Here is a 20326-nt window from a genome sequence, read left to right as displayed (position 1 = left end):
TACTGCCGTGGACAGCGCAGACAGAGACTACAAGCGCCTGTCAGACTTACTAAGCAACAGTGTGCAGACCTTCCTTATTTAGATCCTGATCCGAAGGAACAAACTTAGGACAAATTCATGACACTTATAAGATGTCAAAATTTGAATCCTGATTTGATATATAAAGATATTGTTTTTAAGATATAATAATGATTGTGAAGTTTTACTAAAATATTCACAGATGAGCTGAAATAATGTCTGGAATTTGCTTCAAAATAATCAAGGAGGGGAGGGGCAAAAATAGTTGAGATCAGCTGTGACGGTGGTGAGGAGACCATGAGGGCTCATTATATAATTTTGTCCACTTTGGTGTAATTTGAAATATTTCATTAAAAAAAAATACTGCAGGCCCTGGTTGGTGGGGCTCAGTGGATTGAACCCTGGCCTGTGGACCGAAAGGTTGTTGGTTCAATTCCTACTCAGGGTGCCTGGGTTGCGGGCCAGGCCCCCAGTTGGGGGCATACGAGAGGCAACCGATCCACAGCTCTCTCGCACATTGTTTCTCTCCCACATTGATGTTTCTCTCCCTTCCTTTCTCTCTCTCTCTAAAAATAATAAATAAAATCTTTAAAAAATAAATTAAAAATTAAAAATACCGCAAAAAATATTTAACATCACCAACAGATTTTAGGACAAATGCACTATAAAATAAAAAAATAAGGTTACAAAATAGTATCTACATTGTGATTCCATTTCTAGAGAAGAATTTAAATTATATTTTTACAGATATGTGCATAAAATACTTGGAAGGGAACCCATCAAAAGACTTTTTGATGCAATTATACTTTTTCTTTTTATCAGCACTTTCTGATTTCTGTATCATTAGTATGTATCATTTATATAATACAGTGAATGAAAACAAACAGCAATAAACAAATTACACCTGAGGTATACGGGTGTGTGTTTTATCAGCTCCAAAGCAGGACCCTAGGGAACTGCTTGCAGAGCTGGGCGGTGCAGACAGCCTCACAAAAGCCAGACACTGACCTGCTGATCGCCCAGCGTGTGCAGCTCCAGCGAGGTCAGAGCAAAAGACAGGAGTCCGTAGACACACATGCACGCGGTGCTCGTGGTGCACTGTAACGGCGAAGGGGTAAGTCATTCTGAGTGATGCAACGCTTTCCCAGAGTCAGCCTAATTCTGTCACATTAATATAGTCACTGTGAATAAACGGGAAGGGAATCCGAGGCTTCATCCTTTCCCCAATTTAGTCTCAAGATCAAGAAGACAAAGGGTGAAGAAAAAGCAGGAGACAAAAATATTGCAAACTAAGAAAAAAATCAAAAGGGAATCATTTTCAAAATGACCCCAAGTTTTAATGAGGAAGAAAATCCCATCCAGTCTACAGGAAGAACAGACTCTCTTTGGGCTAATATGAACTATGCCGCTGCCTGCACTGTCACTAAGATAAGTCAGCCAGTGCCAACAAGTGGGGCCTGTGGGCTGAGGTTTCATTTCAGCAGGTCAAACAAGCTGACTAAACTATGCCATTCAACTTAAGCCCCAAACACGAAACTCAAGAGAATTTCTAGTTCCTCCTGTTACAGCTGAATGAGCAAGCACCCCAAAAAGATTTCTCCAGTCAATATGACCAAAACTATCTTCTAGGAGATATATACTGGCAAAGAGTCAGACATAGATAGTAGGTTCAAACCGTATCCATCACTAAGTGGCAATTATTGTTCCTGTGAGCAAATTTCATGTCCCTGAATCTCAATTTCCTAATGCAAAAAATAGGATGATAATGCATAGTGCAAAGAAGTGATACAAGAATGAAATAAGATAATACACAGGAAGCGCTGAGCACAGTGTCTGTAAAGGTCAGTTATGACATTACAATTATTACTACTATTATCATGACTCATTGGTGAGCCGCTTCCCTGCCCTTGGCCCATGCCCACGCTCTAGCACCAGCAGCCTGAGCCTCACATCATTTCCCCCACTGGCCAGCGAGCGGAGCAATCGGGTCAAGTACTGAAACACGTTCAGCTGGATAGCTGTGCCGCCAATCTTGCGGACAACACTGCTTGTGTCTTCTGGACTCAGGGTGTGGCGGAGGAGAGCCCAGGCCAAAAGTACTGGGGCATGATGCGGAATGTCCCCAAAGGTCAACATCAAACGGTCCATATCCTGATGAGAAAAGAAAACACCTGTGTCACTGAACAGAAAGGATCAGGACCCCTCCACGGGACTCTTCATCATGCTTAAAGTCTTCCACTCATGCAGAGTGGCCCCTCTCTCCCACTGTGGTATTCTACTCTTCCCAAACCCCAGGCACCTCACTAATAAACCCCTCAAGTACTCTTCCCTCTATTTACTTTTTCTTCCTTCTGATTTAAGTAGTCTTAATCTAAGATTATAAAATACATGTTCAAATGGAGACTCTAGAAAATTTCCCCTGATCCTTCTTGAACTTTCTCTGCTCTCTCCTCATTTTCAATATTTCTAACCATCCCACCCCAAATTCTTCCCCTTTCTTCTTCCTTCACAGGCGGCATAAATACAGACATCCCCCAAGGTTCTGTCCTTGGGCCTCTCTCGTCCTATATCCTCTCTGAGTGGCTCAAGTCGTCCTCACAGGTTCCACTCTCACCTCTACGCAGATAACTGACAGATCTGAGATTTCTCCTAGATCCAATGACCTTCATAACAATGCAGAACCTCCAATTCCACAGCAAGGAAAATACTACGCAGCAGTATAATTGAGTGGTCAAAAGCATACTACTGACCAAAAAAGGTCTGGAAAAAGAAAAGTGGCTGTTCCACGTTTACCTGACAAATAAGCCCATCCTGGGCAAACTGGTGCAGTTCTCTTCTGTCGTCCAAAGCATACTTGTGCAAGCACTCAATATCCATGCCTTCCACCAGGATAAGGGCACTGAAGTAGCTGGGAAGGAAAAGAGTATCATGGGTTCATGGATGCTACTCTAGCCTCACTGGAAAACAAATGAAATGTAAGCCACTTCAATATTTAAAAAATTATTATTGAGTTACTTTACATTCTTTTCCACACTAAATATTCTAAATTCAGTACGTGTTTCAAACTTCCAGCACATCTGTTTGACCAGCCTTATTTTTTTTTTATGCACACTTGAGGATATGCTTATTGATTCTAAAGAGAGAGAAGAGGGGAGAGAGCGAGCTAGAGAAAGAGAGACAGAGAGAGACTGAGACATGGATCAGCTGCCTCCCATACGCACCCCGACAAGGGATCAAATTCGCAACCTAGGTATGTGCCTTGACTGGTAATCGAATCCACAGCCTCTTGGTATATAGGACGATGCTCCAACAAACGGAGGCACTCAGCCAGGGCCTAACCAGCCACATCTTAAGTGCTCAACAGTCACATGTGGCTTGTGCCTACCGAAACACAGATCAAGTCCTAAAGGTTTCTACAGCCACCAACTACATCTGACCCTGATTACCTGTCTCACTGCTTAACTGTGTATCATTGTCCAAAGAGACAACAGGACTCAAAATGTAAATATACTCATTGCCTTAAATTCGAAGTCCATAAACTGATCTCAAAGAGGGCAGGTAACAAATCTGCCTTATTTGTCATAGTCGTAGTGTCTGCACAGTACCTGGACTGCACACAGGTGCTCAACAACTGTTTTGTTGAATGAATGGATGAACCTTTTAGATAAGAGTAAAGAACAGAATGCAATACTTATTTTGAGAGAACATGTCCTCTCTATCCTAGTCTTTACTCCCTATATGACCCAGAGCATGGAAAACACCCATCTTTCTCCACCTATTAAGTGAAAAGTACACCTCCCCTCACCCATTCACAGGACCACTATAATATCGATATAACAGAACACTGTACAAGTTCTATGACCTCAATTCATTCAAACTCACCCAATCCGATCCACAAAAGGGTCCATGGTCTCATCCACCAGGTGCCTGTTCGTCTGCCTACTACCAAATCCTTGCTCTTTAAACATCTTGGTTAATACCAATAGGTCACTTGGTGGCATTTCGAAGTATGCATAATGAAGAAAAATAATCTCTAGCAGCATGGACTGTTCCCGAAGGCACTGGACAAACCACCGAGACACCTGGCGCTCAGTCTTCACAACCAATGAAAAAAAAGGGAGAAATAAAATCAAATTTAAAAACGTTAAATTTTTAGTTATTTTTACTAGGTAATACAGGTATAGCAGTCCACCTTACCCACAGAGAATACATTCCAAGACCCTAAGTGGATGTGTGAAACCGTGGACGGTACTGAACCCTATGTATACTATGTTTTTTCCTTTACATACAGAATCTACGATAAAGTTTAATTTATAAATTAAGCACAGTGAGGGGTTAACGATAACTAACACTGAAATAGAACAACTATAACAACGCACTGCAATGAAAGCATGTGAGTGTGGCATTATCAAGTAACAGTTACCTGGACCCAAGCGCTCTGATGCCATGACGGCTGCATTGACAGCCGAGGCCACCACGTGGCTAACTGGACAAGGGGATGACTCACTTACTGGTGCGACAGAGCAGAACAGCTCGAGACTTCACATCACACCACTCAGAATAGCGTGCAATTTAAAACTAATGTATCGTTTACTTTTGGAATTTTCCATTTAATATTTTTGGACCACGGTTTATCATGGATAACTGAAACTGCCTAGAACAGAAGCACGGGTAAGAGGAGACTACTGTGTGAGAACAGGGTTAAAAAAAACTTCCCTCCCTGCAATTCCTGTCGCCCATCCAACCTCTTCCCAGAGGCAACCACTGCTGAGAGGTTTCTGTCTCTCCTTCCAGTAATACAGCATACACTTAAATTCATACATTCTAGTCTGTCTATCTATCTGTCCATCCATCCTTCAATCTCTAAACCAAATAATATATTGCACAAACTATTCTTCATCCTACTTTATTCACTTAACAATGTATCTTACAGATTATTTGCTCTAATAGTGTATTAACAATTCCCTTATTTTTCATTCCTTTTTAGAGCTGCACAGTAATATATCAACCAGTCCCTTCATTATTTTTAATGAATATTGCATATTACTCCATTGCATGGAAATGCCATAATTTATTTTAACCAGCCCACTTGGATGGGCATTTAGGCTATTACCAATCTTTTACTATTAAAATCAATTATTGTAGGACTCACAGAACAACTACACAAAAATCAGCAAAGACACAGAAGATATAAGCAATCTTGACCTGATATTTATAGATCACCACACCCAACTACTGCCAAATACAAGTTCTTTTCACATGTACATGGTAAATTCACCAAGATAGATCATGTGATGGGCCATACACCATGGAACAGTAAATTTAAAATACAAAAATAATACAGATTATGTTCTTTGATCATACAGGAATTAAAGAACAGTAGCAATAAGATACCTAAAAAAAAATTCCAATATTTGGAAATTAAATAATACATTTCTAAATAATACTGGGTCAAAGAAAATCAAAAGGGAAATTAAAAACGATTTTGAACTGAATAATAATGAAAATAAAACATCAAAATTTGTGGACTAAAAATGTTGGCATAGGTAAACATGGCTCACATCCTTGCACAACCACATCAAAATTACAACTAAAATATAGAACAACTATCACTCAGAACCATCACAAATCGAGCTGAATGGAAGTCTAACGATTATGGAATTAAAGAAACCACATCCATCCAAACTACTAGGAGGGGCAGAGGCATGAAACAGGCTAGTTCCACATCCACGTGTGGTGGATAAAAACTCAGGAGCGAGGAGTCCCAGGCCCACACCAGGCCCCCCAGTCCAGGGTTCCAGTGCAGGGAAAATAAGACCCCATAACTTCTGGCTGCAAAAGCCAGTGGGGACTGAGTCAGTGGAAAGAAGCTTCTGGAGTCCCAAGCAGTTCCTCTCAAAGCACCAACATATGAACTTACTCAGACTCACTCCCTCTGAGCCCCAGCACTGGGGTAGCAGCTTGAAAGGCACCAGTGGCACACAGGGAGGAACTGAAGTGTCTGGCATGAAGGCGAGAGCCGGGAGACAGCTTTCTCCCAGACAGAAAGGCAGGCAGAGGTCACTGTCCCTTTTCTGAACCTCCCCCAACAGAGCCACAGAGCTGGCAGGCTAGTGCCATATCTGAGACCCAATCAACCTACCTGGAGATCCCCAAAGACTCTGTCCCACCCAACTCATGGGCCCACACAAGCTGCTTTTCCCTATGAATGGCTGGTCTTGGCTCAGGCTTCACAACTTCCTAAATGTTCTCAAACAAGCAACAGCCATCCTCTGTAAGGTCCAGCCCCTGTACCTCTTGCTCAGTGGCCCCATGCCCAGCACTAGCAGCAGCCAGTCAAGATACACAGCTCGGCTTTGTTTGGGAATCTCCAAGCCCAGCACAAGTAGCAGCCATCTCAGGTTGCTTTGTAGCACAGGCAGGGTGGCCCTGGGCAAAACACAGTTGGGGGCTGATCTTGGTCTGCACCACCTGGGAAACCCCAGAGTCTGCACACCCAGTGGACACCTACAGGCCATATCAGAGCACCCCCACCCTGCCCCCACACAGCTGATCCTGCACAGGGGATGGAGGTTGGTGATCAGTGGTCACAGCCAGTCCTTGCAGCTGACTGGCCTAGGAAAATCCCTCCCATTGACCTGCTAACAGCAATCAAGGCTCAACTACAAGAGTAGGGTGTTCTCAGCCCACAGAAAGGGTGTACCTTGAGTACCCCGTTTGGGAGATAGGGGAGGCTGTGCCACTAGACCCTGTAGGACACCTACTACATTAGGTCACACTACCAAGACAGGGAGTCATAGCAGCTCTACCTGATACATAGAAACAAACACAGGGAGGCTGCTAAACTAAGGAGACAAAGAAACACGGCCCAAATGAAAGAACAGAACAAAACTCCAGAAAAAGAACTAAACAAAATGGAGATAAGCAATCTATCGTGTGCGGCGTTCAAAACACTGGTTATAAGGATGCTCAAGGAACTTAGTGAGGATCTCAAAAGCATAAAAAAGATCCAGTCAGAAACAAAGGATACACTAATTGAAATAAAGAGCAAGTTACAGGGAAACAACAGTAGAGTGGATGAAGCCAAGAATCACATCAATGATTTGAAACATAAGAAAGCAAAAAACAACCCATTCGAACAACAAGAAGAAAAAAAGAACCCAAGAATACAAGGATAGTGTAAGCAGCCTCCAGGACAACTTCAAGCATTCCAACATTAACATCATATGGGTATCAGAAGAAGAGAAAGAACAAGAAATTGGAAATCTATTTGAAAAAATAATGAGAGAAAACTTCCCTAATTTGGTGAAGGAAATAAGACATGCAAGTCCAGGAAGCACAGAGTCCCAAACAAGATGGTTGCAAAGAGGCCCACTCCAAGACACATCATCATTAAAATGCCAAAGGTTAAAGATAAAGAGAATCTTAAAAGCAGAAAGAGAAAAGCAGTCAGTTACCTACAAGTGAATTCCTATAATACTCTCAGCTGATTCCTCAAAAGAGACTTTGCAGGCTAGAAGGGATTGGCAAAAAATATTTAAAGTCATGAAAACAATGTTTCTTTGTGGGAAAGTTTTAAATTCTGGTTTCAGTTTTCTGCAGTTGATATACAGCTATTCAACTTTTCTATTTCTTCTTGAGTCTGTTTTTGTAACCTGTGTCTATAAAAAGAATTAGTCCATTTCATCTAAGTAGCAAAATTTACCTGTATAAAGCTGACTATACTTTCTTATTATTCTGTAGGATTTGTAGAGAGTCTCCTGACTCCTTTCTGATAATGGTAGTTCTGTCAACAGTTTTCTCTATTGGTTGTCCATTTTATATTTCACTGATCTCTTCATTATTTCTCCACCAATCTGAAATGTTGCCTTTCTTTATCATACACTAATTCCCTATCTCCCTGGCTGGTTTGGCTCAGTGGATTGAGCATCGGCCTGCGAGCTAAGTGTCGCTGGTTCGATCTTCCAGTCAGGGCACATCAGAGAAGGAAAACTCCGACTCCAAAAAACCTCCGCTGCCTTGCGGCATACCTCTTCAGGGGAAAGGCTAAGGGAGTAAACCCCGACAGAAAATCCGGAGCCGGAGTCCCTAAGGCGGTTTGACGTTGTAGTCAACACCGGCAACTCCTGCGGCGCACCTGAAGCCAAGCTGTATTGACTCCGTCTTTCCCTTGGACCCTTCAGCTGCGAAGAGAGGGGGGGTCTGCTGCATGGGCAACAGCAGACCCTCCATATCACCCTGCCCAGGCTCTGTAGCTTCAGCTTCACTGGAGAGGACACTCCAGCGTCATCGCAAGATGTCGATTCAACACGGGAGGAGACAGATACTGTATCACTCCCGAGTCGGACTGCACAACCATTCTCGGCGGTGCAGATAGACTCTTAAGAAGCTACACCATCGTCTCTCGAGACGGACGGCTGCCGATAATTCCCTATCAGTATTTTGGTCTGTGGCTAAACTTTCTATTATGCTCTATCACCAGTCTATTCATGTACTGATGCCATGCTTTAAGTTACTGCAGTACAATCATCTAATGTCTAATTTTCTTCATCACTTGCTCTTTTCAAAAATTTTCTGACTATTCTCACTTATGTTTCACATGAATTTTAGAATCGGCTGGTTCAGTTCCAAAATAAAAGGCTAAACAAACACTTGATAGTATTTTTTCTGGGATTGCACTAAATGTATACGTGCTGACACTTTTACGGTGTTGAGTCTTTATATCCAAGAATGTGGCATCTTTCCATTTGGTTATGATTTCTTTTACACCCTTTATAGCATTTTAAAGTTCTCTTCCTTTAGATTTTGGGTTGTGGCTAAGCTTACTTATGCTTTTTTTGCTATTGTAAATAGGCTCTTTTCTTCTAGTAAATATTTTAAAAAACTACTGTCTCTGTTTTGGTTGAATTGTTTTAATAAACACATATTTTCAAAACAAAAGATTATAATAATGTTAATCTATAAATGGATATTGGTTTCAGATTTCAGATAAAATAATCAGACTAGTATCACATACTAAATAGATAATGATAATAAAGAAGATAAAATCTTGGGCTTAGAGTTCCATTAACCACTAAGAGAATATTTTAGGTAAGAACAGAAAGTAAATTAACTGAATAGACAAAGTCAAGAGAAAAGGTCCAGACTTAAGTACCAGTTGTTAGTCATAAATGTTTTGATCCATATTGACATATTTAAATTTTTCTGAAGAATGATAATCTATAGATGTTTTGTTAATAAATGAACAAATAATCTAACTTGGAGCATTATGAGAAAGGGTATACACTTCTCCTAGGAACTGTAAGAGGGCCCAATAACCACATACCATGAGGTTTCCATGTGTCTCCCATGTTGGTGCTTCAGTTTTATAAAGCTCTTCAAACTGCTGTCTATATCTTGTAACTAACTCCTTCTCCAATTTATCAACACAGTCTGCATATTCAACCTTAAAAAACAATCCCGAACAGGTAAATAGTCATGTGACCATAAATATGAACAATATAAAATGATTTAAGAGTTGAATTTTACGGGGTAAAGGGAACCAAGAGGACTAAATGGGCTTACCCTATAGGGATGTCTTTCATCTTGGAAATAAGTGAGAAGGTGTAAGACGCAACGAAGGATATATATTCTTTCTTCGTAGTAATAATCTGCAATCTGGGAAGAACCCAAAGATTCAAAATCATTCGCACACTACTGCCCAGGATACTCAATTGTAATTTACTGATAAAGAGATCACATAACGACGTGAATGGAAAAGTTCAATTTGTATAATCAATCACAGAAATGGAAACACAGTGGTAGGCCAAAAGAAAGCAAAGGATCTTCATAAACTGGGACACAGGTAGAGTCATGCAAGATAAAAGCAATTATTTCATAATATAAATAAGGATTTCTGGCTGTTAGAGCATTCAAATAACACACTACTATAAACTGACAGCCAACTACATGAAAGTAAATATAAAAATACCACTGGTGCAAGTCCTAATTCCTTATAACTAATGGACTTAGTTCTCGGCAAATATCAAACAGGAAACTACTTCAGAAGCCACGATCAAAGTCCATTGTAAAGTGAGATCCCAGGTGAGAAGGTTGTTTTGGGAGGTGGAGGGAGATAAAGAAATACAAATTAATCCTGTTGTACTGAGATCTAGAGAAAAGTTGCCCATGAACCAGTTCTCACCCCCAATGGCTGAAGAATCTCCTTTGGGAAAAACTCAACTGGTTCCAGTGGATGAAAACCCCTTATTTCACAAGTTAATAAGCTTCTTCTTTAAGACCTCAATGCTTACCTCAAAACAGTCAAAAGCTAGCAATGCTCAGGAGAACAAGGTCAAGAAGCCAGCACTCAATTTTACATCAAAGAATGGAAGTGGTGATGACTACTGACCTTCAGGATTAAGGCCTGGCTCTGCCTCTCATCCTGCAGTACCGTCTCAAGCTAAAAAGAAAAGGCAGGAAGCCATCTTGTTAGCAAAACTCAACTCACAAAGAAAAAGGTAAACATCTTCACCTCATCCATTACCCATTCATTTCTTCAAAGATTTTTTACCTAAGTATATCCAAGTCTGTGCTCAAACCCTTGCCCCCCCCCCCGCCCCCCCTATAAAAAATGAGGAACTGGACAGGCTAGATGTTGTCCAAGGTCCTTTCCAGCTCTCATATCCTGAGACTCTGTGATGAACATGTCAACCTCTGATCTCTCCCCACCTCTAAGTCTGAGGACAGACCTCAGCTTAAGCATGTGTTTTTTTGGGCCTTTATAAAGTCCTTGCAGAGAGCTGCTTTATCTGATCACCTCCCTCTGTTACAAGGAACTGGTACCAAACCCTATATTATCCAGAACCAACAAGGGAAAGGATAGAGGCAGCCAAGGGAGACGGACATAACCACAAACCTTTGCTAAGTCCCGAGTACCTCTGTAATCCTCTTGAACGTAACAGTTGAGTAACTGTACACTCTGTTCTTCATCAAGACCCTGATATACAAAGGTCTTAAGTGAGAAACAGCCACCTCAGCTCAGAAACCACACATAGGATGCAAAGCATTCTAAAGATTTATCCTCTGGAATGCACACAGAATTTGAATAAACAAAAATTCTTTTAAAGATTTCATACAACCTAACAAATTTTTTATTTTTTTTTTATTTTTGGTTTTTCAATTACAGTTGTCCCCTTTTCTCCCAATTTCTCTCCCCCACTCAACCCACCCCCAACCTAACAAATTTTAACCCAAATAGGAGAAAACAGAAGCAAGTCACTGACACATAATTGACATGACAAATGTACCGTGCCAGAAACAACTGTGCTTATTCATTAAGCACATTAACATGGCAGCAGACATGATCTGGGTTTCCAAAATTAAAAGGAAGCAGCTACATATTTAAATAGTCTAGTCAATTTAAAGAACATCACATGTATGCTGAAGAAAACACTATATGTAGTAAACAGGTCAGGCAACTTGATTTGTGGCTCTTAGCTAGAAGCATTGGGTATTCCTGAAACACAATATGCTCACTTTAATCTCCAAAACTGACATAAACTGAATTTTCACAACAATTACTAACAATAAAAGCATGCATATCCACACTCCAGGTAATAAACTGAGCCAGTGCTAATTTTTACTTACCAAAAACTTGCTGATTCTTAAACCCAGTTCCTTCTGTGTTGAATTTAAATCTTTACTAGCTTTCACTTTTTCAGCAGAATTTGGACTATGAAAAGAACAATGAATCATTTTCCTCATTCACAATGACCCTCTGGGGGTTCAAAATAAAAATAAAAATATTTTTACTACAGACCTTTTCTCACCCTTTAGGTGACTACAAAATACACACACACACACACACACACACACACATACAAATTCATTTCTACAGACTTTTTAACACAGAATTATCTATGCCTAACAGATAATAAATATCTGTTACAAACAATAGCTATAACAATATTATTTGTAAATAAAAGTTACATTAATTAATTTTGATCTTTACAACTATTCTGAAACGTAAATATTACTATCCCCATTTTACAAATGGAATTATCAACACTTAGAAAATAACTTACCAAAAATCCCACAGCTAATAAAAAGTTGAGGTGAAATTTAAAACCAGGTCTGTTAGTATACATACATATATTATCTAGCTCTCTCCACTGAGAAGGCCTGGAAGCTATGACATCCCCTCACCACAAGCAGCAAGCACACCCAGCACCCAGATCTTGGTTTCTAATACTATTCTTTACCAAAAGGTACCAGGAATCCTTTAAAAAATGGTTGATTTAGAGCTGGAGTGCAGAAAAGACTAGATGAGCCTGGAGCATCTTGTAATGCCAGAAAGTAAAGAAAATACTCAGAAAACAAAAGGAGGGGACATGTCAAAAGGTCATAGAAGCCAATCTAAAAAAAACTCCCAATGGCCAAAGCTGGAACACATATAAACTAAGTATAATATAAATATACATGATTCCCTGGCTGGGTGGTTCAGTTGGTTTGAGCGTCATCCCATACACCAAAAGGTTTGGGGTTCGATTCCCGGCCAGGGCACATGCCTGGGTTCTAGGTTCAATTCCCAGTCAAGGTGTGTACGGGAGACAACCGATTGATATTTCTCTCTCATATTGATGTTTCTCTTGAAGTTTTTCTCTCTCCCTCTCAAAGCAATAAAAAACATATCACATATCATCAGGTTAGGATTTAATAAAACACACACACACACATACGAGTCTCTAGTGATATAAATGAATAAACAAACAAATAAATAAATAGGGGAGAAGGGGACAAACCTTCCTTACAGAAAAAGTCCAAATAATATACATGGGTACTACCCTCTTCAGAAGGCGAAGTTTAATTCCACTACACTTGTTACCTAAAGTGGGCTATATTTAGCGACTCACTTCCAAAAAAAATAGAAGACAGAAAGAGAAAAGAGTGACTTTACAGAGGAGAAACTTGGCAAATGCTACCTTACCCAAGGAAGCAAGGTTAACATCACGAGAGATTTCATGTGATAACTCTCTCAATGTGCATTCTGAATCTGTTACGATGGGATAAGAATGGTACCTCACCTCTCTGAATTCTTCCCCAATCCCACAACCCCAATCTACTGTAATAAGAAAACATCAAACAAATCCAAATTGAGGGCATTCTAGAAAATATGTTACCAGTCCTCCTCAAAACTATTCAAGGTCATGAAAATCAAGGAAAGACTGAGAAACGGTCACAGCGAAGAGCTAAGGAGACATGACAACTAAATGCAATGTGGTACCCTGGACTGGATCTTAGAACAGAAGGAAGACATTAAAGGGGAAAAAAATTCTTTTTTCTGGTTAAATTCAAATAAAGCCTGCAGTTAAATAAATAAATAAATGTATGTCAGACTTCAAATCCCATGCTACTACACAAGGAACTTTTGTCTTTAAAAAAAGAAACTAATGCCCTAAATGTCTATTCTGTGAACTAAAGCATGTTGTTGTTGTTGTTGGATTTTTATAGACTCTGACATTTCACAGAAAATCCACAACACAAAGGCTAGTATAAGGTTAAACAGTAAGTTCTGAAAGAGGCAACATAGAATGATGGTTAAAAACACAGACACTGGAGTAAGACTGCCAGGTTTGAATCCTGGTTCTACCACTTACTAGCTGTGTGACCTTGGGCAAGTTACTTAACCTCTTTGTGCCTCAGTTTCCCCATCTGTAAAATGGAAACAATAATAAAAGTACCTAAATGTGATAATATAGGGATTATCTTTTTTTTTAAGTCCTTATATTTTAGATACATAGTAAAGTATTTACAGATAAAATAACTGTAATGACGTCTGGGAGTACTTCAAAATAATTATGGGGAAAAGGTTACTAGATGAACAAAAAAAGAAATTCTTCACTAACCTAAGTGCATGAAGATTGAAAGGGAAGAAGCAATAAAATCAAGAGGTTCAGAAGCAGAAGGGAAATGAAAGGGGCTTGGGAACTGAAATGCATAACAGAGTGAGATCTGGACTAGAAATTAAGATAAGAGTCTAGTCCTACAAGGTGTATGCTCTTCTTTTTTTAACTACATTTTTTTTTCACGGCCCAGTAAAAAAACTATATATCCACCCCCAAAATAAAAATTGTTCACTGCTATGTCCAAGGATTTGGTGCTGACAGTGCCTCACACAATGTGGACCAAAATAAATATTAGAATAATTGAATATTTAATAAATTCTTATCCCCAGACACTACAGTTACATAATTGGATTCAACAATATTGTATTTCTAGAAGGAATTTCCCTTCCCTTAAAAAGACAGGTTTCTACTGGTTTTCTTTAAAGAGACAATTTGGTTTCCACTAGTAACCAAATTATATTCTCTCTAATCTACCTAACCCAGCAATACCATAAAATCATACATGAAAATGGCTTCATCTATGCCAGCTTCCTGAGGGGAATTACTCTAACCAGACACACATGATAGCCATACCTGGGAGGTTTATAGTAAGAAAGCCCTTCCAAAAGTCGCTGCCAATGTTTATTCAGTTCTGCCTCAATAAGATTCTGGAAAAGAACAAAAAAATTATACAAGTACAATTTTAATCAGACTCCAAGTCACACTGCTGATTACAGCCGTCCCTCTCTATATCGCGGTTCACTTATCGCGGCCTCGCTGTATCGCGGGATTTGAAAAAATATTGTATTTAATTATTTATCACAGATTTTTCAGTATATCACAGGATTTTGCAGTACTGTACAGTAAATACTAAAATAAATGTAAGGTTCCTACTTTGTGGATTTTCATCTATCGTGGGGGTGGGGTCTAGAACATAATACCCGCGGTAAGTGAGGGATCACTATACATATTCCTTTGAGTCTTGTTAATATGCGTTCTTCCCCACAGCTGAAATAATTTTGAATAGAGAATTCTGTACCCTCCTTTTCTTTGCTTAACATTCTAACTTAATGATTTAACCTTATTATGAAAATTTTGATAAACATTCTTTAGTGGTTGCATATTCTATCAAGTGGCTATATCATAATGTATTTATCATTCTTCTGATAAATACACTTGAGCTGACTATAATTCCTTATTAATGTAAATAATGCTATAGATAATAGCTTTGTGCACAAAACTTTTTCAGCATTTCTTCCTTGTTTTAAAATGTTTATTGATTTTAAAGAGAGAAGGGAGAGAGCAAAACATCCATATATGCGCCCAACCAGGGATTGAGCCCACAGCCCAGGCATTTGCCCTGACCAGGAATCAACCGAGCCACACCTGCCAGGGGATGGATTTCTTTCTTTTAAAAGATACAGTCCTGCCCTGGCTGGTGTGGCTCAGTGGACTGAGTGCCGGCCTGTGAACTGTAAGGTTGCCCGTTTGATTCCCGATCAGGGCACACGCCAAAGGTGTGGGCCAGGTCCCCCGGTCCCTGGTTGGGGGCATGTGAGAGGCAGCCCATCAATCAATGTTTCTCTCTCTCTTTCTCCCTCCCACCTCTCTAAACATAAATAAATAAAATATTAAAAAATAGAAAGATACAGTCCCTTGCCTTGGCTGGTATGGCTCAGTGGACTGAGCACCAGCCTGCAAACCAAAAGGTCACTAGTTCGATTCCCGGTCAGGGCACATGCAGGCCAGGTCCCTAAGTTGGGGGTGTGCGAAAGGCAACCGATGGATGTTTCTCTCACACATGGGCATTTCTCTCCCTCTCTTCCTCTGTTTCTAAAAATAGGTAAATAGACTCTTAAAAAAAAAAAAGAAAGAAAAAGTCCCCACAAAAGACAAAATAAATATATAAAAGATACAGCCCTAGAAGTAAACTATCAGATGAAGGCATATCAAAAAATGTTAAGGCTCTAAAAAAGGTGTCATATTCCTTACATTAATTACAATAACTACAATAGTAATAATTAACTGTGATCTTAACATTTCACCCTAACATGGTCAGAAGGCCCGAGGACCAACATGAAGAACTGTCCTTTATTGATCATACACTTGAAAATGTCCTAGCAGCCACAGCCTCTGTGACCGAAGGAGCCAGCTAAATAGAAAAGGGAGAAAAGCAAGTTGCATGAAAAAGAGGAAAGGCCTGAGAATCTTTCTTAGCCTGAGGTATTTGTATCCCAACCCTCAGCAGCCAATCAAGCAGAACTGGTATCTTTTCAGAAAAGGAATCACTAAGGAACAAAGAAGGGTGAAGATTTAGAAAACTTCAGCAGCTAGGCTGTAAGAAACACTACATTTCAGCAGAGAGACGTAAGAAATGCATAATGTTTATAAAAAGTTTTGGAATAAAAAAATGTGTTTATTTCCTACTTCAAAGAGAAAGCAGTTTTTAAAAATAATATGAACTACACAGAGAACCACAGAATCCACTCAAGAACACCATCGCCCCGACCAGTGTGGCTCAGTGGGTTGGGTGTCCTCCCGCAAAGCAAAAGGTCTCCAGTTGGATTTCTGGTCAGGGCACATGCCTGAGTTATGGTTCGGTCCCCGGTTCGGACGCACACGGAAGACACTGATGATGTTTCTCTCTCTTATCAATATTTCTCTGTTTCTCTTTCTCCCTCCCTTCCCCCATCTCTCACTCAAAAAAAAAAAAAAAGGCCACCACCACTTACCAGTTCTCTCAGAGCTGACCTTCCAAGCAGAATTGTCCACAGTTCTCTACTGCTCCTGAAAAAGAGACAGAAAGCAGACTTGACTAAGCTGTCTCACAGCTATTGTGTCTATTCTCTAAAGCAAAAAGCTCAACATACAAAACAACCTGTTAAAATTTTGGACAGTAATCCTATTATATTCTCAGAAGTTTGATGTTCAAAATAAAAATTAAGAAACTAAAACAGAGCTTTTTCATGCCGACAGAGCTCTCACAAACATGGTGAATGTTCCAAAAGCCTGCGGGACTTGGTGTGTGGGGAAGCATTAACCCGACGAAGTAACACAGGACAAGAAAAGCAAAGATTCTCTGTATGTGCAGGGCAAGCGGCACTGATAGGAAGCAGAATGGCTATGGAGGGCAGACTAAGTCAATTTTCCACAAAAAGACTAAAACTACGAAGAAGATTCTGCTGAGGCTTGACTGCATTGAGTCCAGCTGCAGATCTAAGAGAATGCTGGCTATTAAGAGATGCAAGCATTTTGAACTGGGAGGAGATAGGAAGAGAAAGGGCCAACTGATCCAATTCTAAGCATCATAGTTTATTATGTGACAATAAAATCCTGAGGATATGTTTGCTTAAAAAAAATAAAAGATTTCAACCTAAACCAACAGGTACTATGTTGAAAATGAGAATGGCCACATTTTTTCAAAACATTTAAGATGCCATTAATTGCAAGGCACATTATTTATGTTTTACAATTCATCAATAATAAAACACATTCTGATGTCACAGGTATTAAAAGTGTGAAAAAATGTATATTTTAGGATTAGTGAAAATAGTAATTTATGAATTAGAGTACATCTCTTATGCTAAGAAGATGCTTCAATTAAGTATTTCTATCCCTTCCATGCTTAATAAAATTCAGTGACCGATAAGGAAGAAGAATCTAGAAAAGACCTATGTATATTTCAGGACCCCTATCACCTCCAGAAAATTTTCTAAATGCATGATATAATTCACTTTCTCTCTCCCTTTTTAAAATATTTTATTTATTTGTTTTTAGAGAGGGGAAGGGAGGGAGAAAGAAAGCAAGAGAAACATCAATGTGTCATTGCCTCTCACATGCCCCCAACTGGGGATCTGGCCGGCAACCGAGGCATGTGCCCTGACTGGGAATCAAACTGGTGACCCTTTGGTTCGCAGGCTGGCACTCAATCCACTGAGCCACACCAGCCAGGGGAACTTTCTCATTCATAACATTCATTATAAATGGTACTAAGTTCATCCATTTATTAATAAATTCCCATTGGGTGTCACATGCAGTGCTAGACATGAGATCAAAAGACTACATGTTAGACCCAGTCCCTGCTCCCAGTGAGCTATTCAAATATACGCCCCACATGAGCTTACCCCAGTTCCTTCCCTCATCCATGCTTCTGGAATTTCAGGAAACACATTTGAGGGTTTTTAAGTCTAGAATTAAATTTCAAAATGTAGCCATTAAGAAATTCTCTAAAGAAATGTTATATAAAACAGATCATATTTTGTAAGATCCTAAATCAGCTTTAGAATCATAATCTGAAATAATTAAGACTTCAGAGAGAAGATGAAAAGGTCCTAATAAAATACACTACACATTTATCAAAAGAATACAAGCTGTGTTAACTTTGAAGATAAATTAGAAAATGTTTTCTCAATTAAAATAAACACAAAGCAAGCCATAGCTGGGTAGCTCAGTTGATTACAGCACTGCCCCATACACCAAGGTTGCAGGTTCAATCCCTGGTCAGGGCGCATACAAGAATCAACCAATGAATGCATAAATAAGTGGAGTAACAAATCGATGTTTTTCTCTCTCTCCTTCCTCTTTCTTTCTAAAACCAAAAAATAAACATTTAAAATGAAATAAGAATAAAACTAACACAAAGCACTAGCTCTATTTAAAAATTGCTTTCATACACTGGCTGGTGTGGGTCAGTTGGTTGAGCATTGTACTGTAAGCCAAAAGGTCATAGGTTCAATTCCCAGTCAGGGCACAAACCTAGACTGCAGGTTTGGTCCCCAGTTGGGGTGTGTGCAAGAGGCAGCTGATCAATGTTTCTCTCTTCACATTCATCTTTCTCTCCCTCTCTTTCTTCCTCCCTTCCCCTCTTCTAAAATCAATTTAAAAAATTTTTTTAATTGTCTTTCAGGATTTTTCCATCAAGAGGCTTAAACAAACCTAAAAACTATAAATCTCTAAGGGTTAATGCCTTTAAGAAGACAACTTCATTCTAATAAATCAATAGCCACCAACTCCCATAACTGTACTGTGGATCACTAACCATTTTTCTGATAACAAGAGAGCATTCACTATTCAAAAATTAGGAGATTAGATCCAGTTAATGAAACAAATACGTCCTTTTATACTGATAATATATACTAAAATGTATGAGAAAGCCAAGCCCTAAGTAATTGAAAATAGGGGGAAGCTCACTATTTAACAAAACTTTTAGTGACTTTTGAAAGGATGCGTTTTGTAAAGAGAATAATTATCATCCAATTTATTTCTGAATTAGGAAAAAGGAAGGGCTTTATTTAAAATGACATATACTTTTGCTTTACCAAAATGGATTAGATACCTATTACATAACACATTGCTAATTAATGGAGTTAATAGTACATCAAAATTAACGAAAAGAAATTTACCGTTAAGTGAAGGCTTTTGTAATGCCTGAATTAAGTAATTTTCTTAATCATCCATTTTCTAATTTCAAAAATCTTGGGCATCAAAAAGCTTTAATTTATCTGCATTTGCTTTCAGAACTTACATCCCTAATAAGCCAGAAGAGAAGACCACTACCCACACTTAAGGGCCAGCTGCCAAGTCCAGAATTCTTTGTTTTCTCAAATTCAAATTCAAGCTATACTTGTTAACACCAAAATCTGTGCACTTGAAAGAAAGAAAGAAAAAACAACGTCCTAAAATAGTGTTTCTCAAAATGTATTTGGTCTTCAGAGAACGAACAACAAAATCACCTGGGAATAATAACGACACTACAGAATCCTGGTCACCACCTATAGCTACCCTTTCTCAGAGGCCAGGTATGCGAAATCTGCATTTTAAAATGAACACCCAAGTGAATTTCTAAATTACAGATGCTCTGCGAGAAGTAAAAAGATCCGTGGTGACTACAGACCTTTTTTTTTTTTAAGTGGGCGAGGGAGTGAGGGAAAAAAAGATTTTGCTACTAAACAATATTAGAGATCATTGCCCTAGAGTAAAGCAGTAACTTTTCTACTTTTCAAAAGGGATAAAAAAAAGCTATTTCTTCAGAAGTTAAAATGTTCATTGGCAAAACTATGTCACATTATGGTCTTTTGATTATATGACATCTAAAACGATGTTTATTGAAAATGCATCTTTCTTTGATCGTAACAGCAGCCAACATTTATTAAGCGACCGTAACACGGCAGGCACCGTGCTGAGCACCCAACATCTTGTCTCACTGAATACAGACACCCTAAAAGGCAGGTAGCTGCTGGTATCCCCATTATCTCACCCGGAAACGAAGGTTTAAAAGCGGCTCCGTCACGGGTCTAAGACCACAAAGCCAATATGTAATGGAGCCAGAGCGCGAACCCAGCTTCCCACGCCTCCCGAGTTTAATCACGACATTACACCGCCTCAGGCCGCACCCAAGGATCCATCCCACAAAGCAGCCACGACCAAGGTGAGGGAAGCCTTCT

The 20326-nt window shown here is 39.5% G+C and overlaps 1 protein-coding gene and 1 pseudogene across 1 annotated transcript in view; one reads left to right on the top strand and one right to left on the bottom strand.

Moving 5' to 3' along the window:
- NUP188 (nucleoporin 188) overlaps window positions 1-16874 on the bottom strand; it is a 40193-nt gene extending 23319 nt beyond the window's left edge. The window contains exons 1-12 of the mRNA XM_090275280.1: window positions 16858-16874; window positions 16616-16670; window positions 14478-14551; window positions 11647-11731; window positions 10916-10996; window positions 10409-10459; window positions 9583-9675; window positions 9344-9463; window positions 3901-4112; window positions 2812-2926; window positions 1969-2169; window positions 1027-1116 (exon numbers count right to left, since the gene is read on the bottom strand). Of these exons, the coding sequence (XP_090131406.1) occupies window positions 1027-1116; window positions 1969-2169; window positions 2812-2926; window positions 3901-4112; window positions 9344-9463; window positions 9583-9675; window positions 10409-10459; window positions 10916-10996; window positions 11647-11731; window positions 14478-14551; window positions 16616-16670; window positions 16858-16874 (1194 nt within the window). The remainder of the gene's footprint in view (window positions 1-1026; window positions 1117-1968; window positions 2170-2811; window positions 2927-3900; window positions 4113-9343; window positions 9464-9582; window positions 9676-10408; window positions 10460-10915; window positions 10997-11646; window positions 11732-14477; window positions 14552-16615; window positions 16671-16857) is intronic.
- Window positions 16873-17185, top strand: LOC150013801 (large ribosomal subunit protein eL42-like; annotated as a pseudogene).
- The last annotated feature ends 3141 nt before the right edge of the window (window positions 17186-20326 follow it).

Source organism: Furipterus horrens, unplaced genomic scaffold (assembly GCF_987537825.1).
Source record: "Furipterus horrens unplaced genomic scaffold, mFurHor1.1.pri manual_scaffold_4, whole genome shotgun sequence".
NCBI classification, from domain to species: domain Eukaryota; kingdom Metazoa; phylum Chordata; class Mammalia; order Chiroptera; family Furipteridae; genus Furipterus; species Furipterus horrens.
Note: the sequence above shows the minus strand (reverse complement) of the source record. Positions and strands in the feature narration are given on the sequence as shown.